This window comes from Dromiciops gliroides, chromosome 2 (genome assembly GCF_019393635.1).
Source record: "Dromiciops gliroides isolate mDroGli1 chromosome 2, mDroGli1.pri, whole genome shotgun sequence".
Taxonomy (NCBI): domain Eukaryota; kingdom Metazoa; phylum Chordata; class Mammalia; order Microbiotheria; family Microbiotheriidae; genus Dromiciops; species Dromiciops gliroides.
Genome location: NC_057862.1, coordinates 593,296,408 through 593,309,278, shown reverse-complemented (window position 1 = coordinate 593,309,278; position 12,871 = coordinate 593,296,408). Strand labels below are relative to the sequence as shown.

The window sequence follows — 12,871 nt, the reverse complement described above, 5'->3', positions numbered from 1 at the left end:
GAACATAGTCAATGTTTGAGGAGTTGTAGAAAGATAGGCATACTATTCCACCGTTAATGGAAATATTAATTAGCAAAATAATTATGAAAAGCAATCTGAAATTATGCAAATCAACTAGCTAAAATCCTTGACCTGGAGATTCTACTATTAGGCATATATTTAGTATAAAAATACTAAAAAATCTGTAGTAGCACTTTTTGTGTTAGCAAAGAGCTGGATAAGTAGATGCCCATCAACTGGGGAATGGATAAAAAAATTGTGGTATATGAATGTAATGGGGTATTACCATGCTATAAGAAACAATGAATTTAGGGGGGCGGCTAGTTGGTGCAGTGGATAAAGTACCAGCCCTGGATTCAGGAGTACCTGAGTTCAAATCTGGCCTCAGACACTTGACACTTACTAGCTGTGTGACCCTGGGCAAGTCATTTAACCCCCATTGCCCTGCCCCCCCCCCCAAGAAACAATGAATTTGGTGAACACAAAAAATCATGATAACACTTACATAACTGATACAAAAACGGATAAGTAAACAAAAACCAAGAAAACAACACGTACAATGTCTACAACAATGTAAATGGAAAGAACCACCACAAAGAAACAAAAAAAGAATACTGAAAAATTACAAAGAATAACTTTGGTCCCAAAGAAGAGATAAGAAGATATCCCTTGTACACATCCAGTCAGGTCCCATCCTTTGCAAAAGGAGGTCCACAGGTGTGAAACATTACACATATCGTCAGATTCCCCACACCCCCCCCCCATGGTCCTGATTGGTTTTGCTGAATTTGCTTTCTCTTTTCCTCTTAAAAAAAATTCTCAGGGCAGCTAGGTGTCGCAGTGGATAGAGCACTGGCCCTGGATTCAGGAGTGCCTGAGTTCAGATCCTGCCTCAGACACTAAACACTAGCTGTGTGAGCCTGGGCAAGTCGCTTAACCCCAATTGCCTCACTAAAAACAAACAAAAAACAAAAAAATTCTCACTTGGTATTAATTTTAAAAATAGAGTGAAAGATCAGTGGAAAAGACTAGACAAGGGAGATTTAGAAACAATGAGGCTCCCTCAAACACACAAGGTACTGAGTCAAATTTGTTAAAATAGGAGCCATTCCCCAATTGACAGATGATCAAAAGACATGAAGTTTTCAGATGAAATAATCAAAGCTACTTAAAGCTTTATGAAAGAAAATGCTCTAACTCACTATTGATTGGAGAGATTCAGGTCAAAACAATTCTGGGTAATACATCATACCTACTGGATTGGAAAATAGGACAGCAGAGGAAAATGACAAATGTTGTGGGGGATATGGGGAAAATGAGACATTAATACATTCTTGGTAACGTTGTAAACTGATTCAAACATTCTGTAGAGCAATTTGGAACTATGGCCAAAGGGCTATAAAACCATGCATACTCCTTGACCTAGTAATACCACTACTAAGTTGGTATCCAAAGAGATTTTTTTAAAAAGTTGAATTCGAAACTGGGGAGATGTCCATCAACTTGGGGAATGGCTGAACAAACTGTGGGATGAAATTATGATGGAACACTATTGTGCTATAAGAAACGATGAACAGGATGCCATCAGAAAAACCTGGAAAGACTTACATGAGCTGATGCAAAGTGAAATGTACTGTATAAAAAAAACCAGCAATAGTGTAAGATGATCTGCTGTGAATGACTTAGCTATTTTCAGCAATGCTATTATCCAAGATAACTCTGAAGGACTAATGAAAATTGCAATCCATCTACAGAGAAAGAACTGAAGGTATCTGAAAACAGATTGAAGAATAATTTTTTAAAATAGCTCCGTAATCTGAAGTTTTGTTTTTGTCTGTTTTCTTTCACAATCTGGCTAATGTGGAGATGTTTTGCATGACTACTTATGTATAATTTATAATGAACTGCTTGAGTTCTTGGGATGGGGGGTAAGGAGGGAGAGGAAGAGAAGTTGGAACACAAAGTTTTAAAAAATTGGTGTCAAAATTTGTTTTTACATGTAATTTGGAAAATAAAATTCTAAATATTAAAAATAGGCAATAGAAAATAAAACTAAAATAAAGTAAATAGAAACAATGGGATTCAATACTCCAGTGTCTGATAAAGTGAAAATCATAAATTACCTAGGAGAAAACTTAACTGATAAAAAAAAGTGAGGAAAACTGGAAAGCATTCTGGCAGAAATTAAGCCTAGATCAACACCTTCTACCATATTCCACAATACATTCAAAAAGGATATGCAACTTTAATATTAAATATTATACTATAAAAAGAAGAACAACAGACTAAAAGCAGATCATATGCCTCTTAACTGGATAGGAGATGTATCCTTAACCAAACAAGAGACAGAGGCAATTTCAAAAGATAACATAGATATCTTTGATTACTTTATATTTGTCTTCACGGACAAATTAATGTGCTTAGAATAAGGGAAGTAGCTGAATGAGTAAAAAACAATCTTTGTATCAAGTTTCTCTGATACATATGTATCTAAGATACATAAACAATTAATAAAAATTAACAGTAATAAATACAGAGAAAATGTGAAAGACCTACACGAACTGATGCAGAGTGGAGTAAGCAGAGTCAAGAAAATACAATATACACAGCAACTACAACAATGTAAATGAAAAGAACCACACCTTAAATATCAAAAGTGAATGTAGGGGGGCAGCTAGATGGCGCAGTGGATAGAGCACCGGCCCTGGATTCAGGAGGACCTGAGTTCAAATCTGGCCTCAGACACTTAACACTTACTAGCTGTGTGACCCTAGAGGCAAGTCACTTAACCCCAACTGCCTCACTAAAAAAAAAAAAAGTGAATGTGGGGGGGGGGGGCAGCTAGGTGGCACAGTGGATAAAGCACCAGCTCTGGATTCAGGAGGACCTGAGTTCAAATCCGGCCTCAGACACTTGACACTTACTAGCTGTGTGACCCTGGGCAAGTCACTTAACCCCCATTGCCCCGCAAAAATAGATAGATAGATAGATAAAGAAGTGAATGTAGGGCAGCTAGGTAGTGCAGTGGATAGAGCACAGGCCCTGGAGTCAGGAGGACCTGAGTTCAAATCCAGCCTCAGACACTTAACACTTACTAGCTCTGTGACCCTAGGCAAGTCACTTAACCCCAATTGCCTCACACACACAAAAAAATATCATGGTCAGATTAAAAAAAAAAGTGAATGTAACAAAATTATAAAAGATCAAGCAGGACTAGAATTAAGAAATATGAGAAAACAGCCAACCTAACCCTTCATGAAGGTGGGAGTCAATAGGTATAATACACTGATACATTTTTTAAAAAGCTGAAAACACGGGCAATCATGTGCTGATTCCCCTCCCCCCCCTTTTAAGAAACACTACTTGGTATATAAGGTGACTCTCTGGGAATGGACAGGGGAAGTATAACTGAGATAAATATAAGAAACAGAAGATACCAAAAAATGTTATTTTTTATAAATTCATTATTATAAGGGATATTTCTCTGGGAAGAAGGAAGGGAATGCTAAAAAATCTAGCTGATAAAACAGAAAAAGAAAAGATATCGATAAAGACCTATTTTTAAAAAGGACAAGTACAAAAGATGGAAGCAAGTGTAGGTAATGAAATCTGAATTCAAAAGCATGGCACCAAAAAGTACAAATAGTATAAGGAATATGACAGCTTGGAATGAACCAGAGTTGACTAGGAATGCTAAAGTAAACAAAATATTGTTTCCAGTTGTCTTTAAGAAAATAAAAGGTGACTACTGCATGGGGTGGTTTAGAAAAGGTTAAATAAATTAAGGAAAAGGCAAAACTATAAAATGTTTATTTGTTTGTTTTTTCTACTTAGGACTATTCTGGACAAAACAAAAATGGCCAACAGAAAGTTGAAGCCAAAGATAAATGGGGAGATAGATAAGACAGCACATAACTGTACTTGATGACTTGGAGTCACCAAACCCAAATGCATTAAATCCCAGGGTATGAAGCCAATTGCTGGATTCATGTCCTTAGTACCTCACACTTAATAACTGCTTGTAGACTGACACAATTTCTAAGTTGCTGTCAATAATTTAAGATAGACACTGCAGAATAGGAAAGGTTAACAAAAACCTGGAGAAGGCTAAATATCAGTTTTGGGGTTCCTGGCAAAATTCTAGAACACCTCTTTAAAGGAATGGCTAGTGAATCAATCAGAAGAAGTGATGATCACAAAGCTAGCAAAACTTTAAAAACAGACGGTGCTAGACACCAAACTAATTTCCCTTTTTGACAGTTATTATACCAGTGGATGGGGGAAATACTATGTTTTACTCAAACATTAGCAAAGAATCGGGGGGGGGGGGGGGCAACTAGGTGGTGCGGTGGATAAAGCACCAGCCTGGATTCAGGAGGACCCAAGTTCAAATCTGGCCTCAGACACTTGACTCTTACTATGTGACCCTAGGCAAGTCACTTAACCCTCATTGCCCCACCAAAAAAAAAAAAAAAAGAAAGAAAAGAAAAGGATCTGACAAAGTCTTTTATACTATCCTTATAGAAAGGGAATGATAGGCAGTTAGGTACCACAATGGATACAGAGGAGGTATACAGTGAGGAAGACCTGAATTAAAATTCAGCCTGATACCTAGTAGATGTGTGACCCTTGCAAGTCATTTAACCTGTTTGCCTTATTTGCCTTATCTGTAAGATGGGGTTATTGTAATAATAGGATTTACTTCCCAGGGTTGCTGTGAGGATCAAATAAGATAATAATTGTAAAGGTTTTAGCACAGTGCCTGGCACATAGTAAGTGTGATATATATGTTAATTATTATTATCATTAGAAATGAACTAGGGGGGCAGCTAGGTGGCGCAGTGGATAGAGCACTGGCTCTGTAGTCAGGAGTATCTGAGTTCAAATCCGGCCTCAGTCACTTAACACTTACTAGCTGTGTGACCCTGGGCAAGTCACTTAACCCCAATTGCCTCACTAAAAAAAAAAAAAAAAAAAGAAATGAACTAGGTAAGGGAGCAGCTAGGTGGTGCAGTGGATAAAGCACTGGCCTTGGATTCAGGAGGACCCGAGTTCAAATCCAGCCTCAGACCCATGACACTTACTAGCTGTGTGACAGTGGGGGCAAGTCGTTTAACCCCAATTGCCTCACCAAAAAAAAAAAAAAAAAGAAAGAAAGAAAAGAAAAGAAAAACATGTTAGGTAAACATGTTTGTCTGTTTTATGATTCACTTGACACTGATCTCAGTTTATTTTTGAACAGTTATTTCCACTCTTAGATCTGTCATAGTCTATAATATGATGTTTAACATTATATATGAGAAACTTTCTTTGAGAAGAACCTTCAAAACAACCAACTTAAATATCACAAAAAATAGACACAACTCGATCTTATATTTTAGGTTGATCTCAATTATATGATCATAAAAATGTGGGTGTGCTACAGAAAGACAGTTGTGAAAGCTTTCCTGTTCCTTTTGGTGTTTTTTATCAAGGATACTTCAATGTAAGTATAGACCATTTTCATAAAGATTATAGAGATGAGAAAATAGGAATAAGTCAGTCATTAGTGATACCTTTTTGTTGTTTTACAGAGGTGGGGAGATAAACCACTGTAATGTTTTGTATACTTTCATAATCTTCCCTCTTTGAGCTATCTTTAAAAATGATTGAATGCCTTTAAAATTATGTCACTTCCTGCAAATATTTCTTCTGTAATTTTTTCTTCAGGTCAAGGCACTCTTCCTAACTGTTTCAAATGTCAATGCCATGTCCTCATATAGTACACTTTGTTGTGATCTATTGCTAGTCTTCAAGCGATCAACTGGGAAAGACTTAGCTCTTCTCAATAATACAATGATCCAAGACAATTCCAAAGGACTCATGATGGAAAATGCTCTCTACATCTAGAAAAAAAGAACTGTGGAATATGAATGCAGATGGAACCATACTGTTTCTACTTTTTTTTTCTTTTTTTGAGGTTTTTCCCTTTTGTTCTGATTCTTCTTTCACAACATGACTAATGCAGAAATATGTTTAATGTGATTGTACATATATAACCTATATCAGACTGCTTTCTGTCTTGGGGAGGAGGGATGGAAGGGAGGGATAAAGAAAAATTTGGAACTCAAAATCTTATAAAAACAAATGTTGAAAACTAGCTTTATATGTAACTGGAAAATAATAAAATACTTTTATGATTAAAAAAAATGTCATCTAGGCCTTTATTCAAACTGTTCATAAAAATGATAACAGCACCAGGCCAGGCACATATTCCTGGGCTACCAAGATGACCTGGAAAAATTAATCATTTTCTGGGTCTGGCCATTTGGCTAGTTCCAAAGCCACCTAATTCTACTTTACTTTACTCACATCTCTCCTTTTTCATAGTTCTCTCAGTAACCTGGTATATCATTTATCTGGGCCTTGTAACTAAACCACCAAGTACAATTAGGTGCTCTCTTACTATCTTCCTATTTAACTTGAATTTCTACTTTCTATTAACCATTTTGGTTTTTTTCCAGCTTTTAGATTATTTTCCTTAGAATAGGAACTAGAACTAAAATAATAGTGAAATTGTTCTGCTTCTATTTTCAGTTATCTTTTGTCCAAATCATGGTCATGTTAATTTCCCTTCTGTAAACTTTTTCTTTTCCCTAATATATACAGCTTAAAAAAAAACCCCAAACCTTTATGTCTAAGCATAAAATTTTAAAAGATTAACAAACTGTGAGAGTTACTTTTCTATAGCTTGATTAAAATTTATACCTTCAATCTCTTTATGACAATATGAAATAGAACATAATCTTTTTTCCTCCTGGAAAATTATTTTTTTATAGTTCTCCTTGGTTTAAAAAACAAAAAAGGATTTATAACAAAAGAATAATGGCTCTTGATTTCAGCTATTTTGAACTTCAAGAATCAATAACTTACCAATTCGCGCCGTTTATCATCATCTGTAGCTTCATCTGTTAACTGTGCAAAAACTTCAGACAAAAATTTCTCATCTTCCTGCATAATAAATAACAATTACTATAAAATATTAACAAAACATGATTTAGAAACCATAATAGGAATTCTTAAGGCAACAGCACTTCCATTAAACCATATATAATATTTCAGAGTGAATCTAAAATTCCAGAGTACTTCCAAATAGTAAGTTCTTTATATTTATTATTCAGGTGCAAAACCACTAAAATTTAAAGTTCTCTAATAATACCATAATTAGTTAACAATCCCAAACTATTAGGAACATAAGAATTATACATATTTGATTAGATGGTCAATGATGTCTCAACTCTCAAACTCTGTAATTCTGTAATTAAGTAAAAAAGTTTTTTGAGTGGTCAAGAAGAGGGCAAAAAGTCCACGCACATTTCACTTACAAGCAATCCTTTCAAGTCCTTACTCAGAAATCCTTTACTCTTAGTCTAAATACAAGTTTAACAAAATAGATTATATAATGGTTTCTCAGGCCACAGCAGATTAGAAAGTGGTATGGAGAACTGCTACTTAGAGAAAGGCACACTGATAATAGCAAGAACAAATGTTGATAGCCTGACTCTGAAAGACAGAAAACTATCAAAAACAGATGTGAGAACTAAAAAACAATGCCATTTAGTGTAACAGTAAATAGCACCTCTTAGAGCAATACAGTATAACTGATATTTATAATGAGTGAGTTATTAAAAATTCATGGATTATATGTTAAAAAAGAAAGTATATAATTAATTTACAAATTTCCACCAAAAATTGCTTTAAAAGTTTTGGCATTTTATGGGTTTGGAATATTCATGTAGATGAATATTCTCATTTCTCAACTAACCTAGGTAAATAAGATATTACCATACAATTCCAAAAAGCTTGCAATGTAGTCACAGGTTTACTTCTATGTTCATGTTAGCAAAAATCAAACTATACTATTATCTTCAAAATAAAGGGATGTACCTCAAAACTCCTAGCAGCTCTCACTTAACTGGGAGGTAACATCAGATGTTAACCATGCTTGTGTGTAAGTGTGTGCACACAAACATGCTGAATCATTTCCAAAAACTAAATACTGGGAAAATAAATCATTAGTTTGACTCAACATGACACATTAGTTACACTAACATCTCAACTTATCTTGGGCCTTATTTTAGCCATCTAAAATAAAGAGTTTCATTAAAGTAGCTTTTATTTATTTACAATCTCTTTCAAACCTCAAGGGATGCCCAAGTTACATAACCTCTCTATACCTCAGTTTCCTCTTCTGTAAAACTGAAAGGACTTGATGGTCTCAAAGTTTTGAAAAAAATTTTTTAAATTGTTTGCAAAGTTATTTCTGGCAATATCTTTTTTTTTTTTTTTTGGACAATAACAGTACATTGGGCTGACCTAGTTAAGAAGCCAACAGTCTCAATTGCCCCATCCAAAAAAAAAACCACCAATAAAGAGTGTGCTAATTACTAGGTCTATACCCAAAGAGATCTAAGAAAAAGGAAAAGGGCCTATATGTACAAAAATAATTATAGCTGCTCTTTTTCAGGTGGCAAAGATTTGGAAAATGATATGGTATGATATGAATTGGGGACTGGTTGAACAAGTTATGGCATATGACTATGACTATTATACTGTAAAAAGGGATGGTATTAGAGAAACCTGGGAAGACTTGTATGAACTGATAGAAAATGAAGTGACAGAAACAGGAGAACATTTTATATAATATCAACATTACTGTAACGACAAACAACTTTAAAATTTAAATTAAATTAAAAAAAAATACTCTGACAAGCATAATGACAGACCACAATTCCAGAGGACTAACAATGAAAAACATGGTACCCACCTTCTCAGCAGAGAGGTGATGGACTCAAGAGTATAAATTAAGACTTTTTTTTTTTTGGACATGGCCTATGGAGGAATTTGTTTTGCTTGACTAAACATCTTAGTAACAAGGGTTTTGTTTTTCTTGCTTTCTCCGTAGGGGAATGGGATGAGGGTGGAGTATAAATGGAAGGGAGAAACGGTTGATTTTCATAAATATAAAATTTAATTTAAAAAAAACTGTGTTGAGGCAGTTATATCTGTAATGGTAGAATAGATTTTCTGCTGAAAAATTGTATTTTATAGGTTTCAAACCTGTGACCTTGGCTTCATTTAATCACAGTATTATCAATTAAAGACTGATGAAAGTTGATATTTCCAAGTCATTCTACAATTCAACAGAGGCACCTTAGCTGCATTACATTAAATGTTCAAAAGTTATTCTCAAGTAGAATTTAGATCTTATAGCTAATAAAAATCATTAAAGGATATTCCTCATAAAATTCCTGGGTAGTATCTTCTCAACTGGTAAAATTTCTTGAGTTTCAATATAACCCCTGTGAACACCCCCCCTCCCCCAAATGACAAAGCTTCAACATAGGGGATAATTATGATACTCAGGAAAGTAAGAAAACCACCCATTAAGAAACCTAGACCTGGGGGCAGCTAGGTGGTGCAGTGGATAAAGCACCGGCCCTGGATTCAGGACTCCCTGAGTTCAAATCCGGCCTCAGACACTTGACACTTAACTAGCTGTGTGACCCTGGGCAAGTTACTTAACCCTCAATGCCCTGCAAAAAAAAAAAGAAAGAAAAAGAAAAAGAAAAAGAAACCTGGACCTTCTATTTCAATGGTCCACTTTTTGATACCATGGGCAAAATAGGAATCAAATATCAAAACTAGTTAAAGAACATAGTTCCACTCTCAGAGAAGGTTAGTGCAAATTTTCAGGGAGAGGGGGTGGTGTGGTAATAGGAAGGCAATTTTCCTTCAAAGAACTATAAAGAACCTTGGTTTTTTCAAACCAAAAAGGCCAAGCCCTGAGTGAAGCTAGCTAGCTAACTTGAGTTCAGAATAAGACTAGGGTTATACATAGGAGTCATCTGCATAAAGATGATAATTGAACTGATGAGATCCCCAAGAATATACAGAGAAAGGGACTCAAAACAGAGCTCTGAGATATACCCACAGTTAAAGGACTACCTATGAGTGAGTGATGATACAACAAAGGAAACCGATGGAACAGACAAGTAGAAGGATATCTAAGAGAAAGTGAGCTAAAATGCTAGGGAAACGGGGGGGGGGGGGGGGGGGGGGGGATCAAAGGAAAAAAGTCAGCAGCGTCACATAGAAAGGTCAAGAAAAATAGAGACAGAAAAGTCAATTAGCATTGCTAACTTTGGAGCGAGCAATGCAGTTGGTCCACAAGTCTGGAGATCAGATCACAAGGGCTTGAACAGTGATAAAAGGAGAAACAGAGACAAAGAAAAAAAGCTCTTTCTATGAGTTTGCCTGTGAAAGGGAAGCAGTGATCCAAGACAGAGCAAGAGCTAGACAAGATGATCTTAGATGCCACTGAACACCTAAATATTTTAAAACTTAGGTAAAGGAAAACACCAGTTAATAAATAATCAAATAGCAAGACCCCTCAAACATTTAGCATTGTTCTAAAATAAAAAGGTATGACATAAGTAGGAATTATTCAATTACTTCATTATATACAATAATCCATGATAATTATTAACTTGATAATACCACCAATATGTCCCAATTATAACACCAATAGCTTCCTTCTAAGCCTTTACACAAATAAAAAATGTTTTCAGAAATCATTTTGAAAGATTCATAAAAATTACTCAACACCGAAGACTTGAAAATTTCATATCTTGTCAAAGTAAAAGAGAGATACTTAACAAGTACTGATCCTGAGGGGAAAGCATGCGATACAATCATCTATTTATAATTTTTTAGGAAATAGATGGGCAACTAAGTGGCATAGTAGATAAACTCATCTCCCTGAGTTCAAATCTGGCCTCAGACACTTAAGCTGTATGATCCTAGCCAAGTCACTTAACCCTGTTTGCTCTGGTTTCCTCATCTGTAAAATGAACTGAAGGAGGAAATGGCAAACCACTCTGCTGTCTTTGCCAAGAAAACCCTTAAGTGGGGTTACAATGAGTTGGATGCAACTAAAACAATTCAACCTTTTTTGGAACAAGCTTTCACAATTAAAAATGAGAAGATAGGGGGGCAGCTAGAAGCACCGGCCCTGGATTCAGGAGTACCTGAGTTCAAATCCGGCCTCAGACACTTGAGACACTTACTAGCTGTGTGACCATGGGCAAGTCACTTAACCCCACCATTGCCAAAAAAAAAAAAAAAAAAAAGAGAAGCTAGGCTGATTTCCTACTCCAGAAGGAAATTACTTTGTAATTTCTATGGGAAATTGATCTCAATCTTGTGAATTTTCAAGATCTGCACTAAGATTTTGAGATACCCAGTATAAATTAAAGCACTGGAGTCTAGATCATTTTAGACAGGTATCACAGGCTTCTCTAGAATGGAAGCAATAATAATCAACAGTACTGTGGCAGTCATTCAAAAGAAAAACATTTATTAAGTACTTACTATGTATGTGCCATGCATTGTGTTATGTGCTGTGTTCGTCATATAGTAAAATACTTTTTCAGCAGGAGAACTTTTTTTCTAGCAGTTATTAAAAGATTTGCCTTAAACATTCCTACTCTTTCTATCCACTCCCCCTCTAGGGAAGTATAATCTTATCTTTCAAGATAATGTAATCTTACTGAAGGCAGGGACAGTTTCATTTTTCATCTTTGTATCTGTAACACTCAGGTGAAGCCTGGCTTTAAATGCTTGTTAATTTCCTGCCCTGGAAAGGAGAGGATCTTATCTGTAATTTTTATGGGGAAAAACCTCCATTTTGTGAACTTTTTTATTTTCTTAACTGGAATAAAAGTAAATGGATAGAGGTTTATAGAATTGATTATTCCATAATGTGTCCTACTATGGCCTCATAAGCAACATGCTCAGAATTAACCAGCCCACACAAATTATAATTTAGCATGATTATTACATTTAGATTATTAGACTTCACTTAAAGACTTTCTATTTTGTTAGGCTGTGCTAGAGTTTGTCTTTGAAAACCCAGGGTCATCCTCATTCCTTAATAAGGTATCAGAATAGGGCAGAAAGGCCCATTAATTGACTGTATTTTTTGCCTGAGGACCAACCAAACTTCTTGTTATAGAAGGCTTATGATCTACCTGGGGGAGAGCATATTCAGCAATAAAATATGTCCTCAAATCACTGAAGTATTTACACTTAGATTATTAACACTTGTTAATAATAACTAAAATTTGCTAGTTATAACAGGACTCTGTGCAATGTATCAAGCTAATGGATTTCCTTCTCACCTACCGGTACCCATATCAATACTGCTTAGCAACATTTAGTAGTACTACAAATAGACTAAGGTTACCACTTCCTGATTTAAATATCATTTTAAGAATTTAACTGTGTAGCTAGGAAATAATCCTTTAAAAAATCAGATCATTAAAAGATGATCATGGATCTATAAATCTCATACAATCTATGACATAAAGGTTTTCTTTGAAACAATCATGAACAAGACTACTTATTTTTTGAAGCTGTATTTCAGTTATACAATAACAATTTATTGATTTAAAAAATGACAATCTCTGACTTTCAAGTATTCAAAACATTCATAGATCAAGATGATATGTGATGAGTTATGAGAAATTATTCTAAAAACACATAAGGTCTTTGTTAGGATTTATTATGTATTCCTTTTAGCTACACTCATACAGTTGATGTAGAAATACATCTAAATTACGAGATGGCAACTTGAAAACCAGAAAGTGTTACCTATATATGACAGCCTTTATATCATCTCTAAGTCTAGACTGACTCAACTTCTACCTTTCTGGGACTAACATTAAACTAGTCATCATGCCGGCTGATGAGACAGGAGTCAGACTATTTTTAGCACTATAATATCCCAAAGTTGGATCTATGAATAGTAATGGGGAACTAATGGCAGTTT

At 35.2% G+C, this 12,871-nt stretch overlaps 1 protein-coding gene across 2 annotated transcripts in view; it reads right to left on the bottom strand.

Annotated features, from left to right (window-relative positions):
- Nucleotides 1-12,871, bottom strand: part of PPP4R3B (protein phosphatase 4 regulatory subunit 3B) — an 80,457-nt gene that overhangs the window by 34,706 nt on the left and 32,880 nt on the right. For both annotated transcript variants that reach the window (XM_043987261.1, XM_043987262.1), the window contains exon 5: nt 6,913-6,990. In XM_043987261.1, the coding sequence (XP_043843196.1) occupies nt 6,913-6,990 (78 nt within the window). The remainder of the gene's footprint in view (nt 1-6,912; nt 6,991-12,871) is intronic.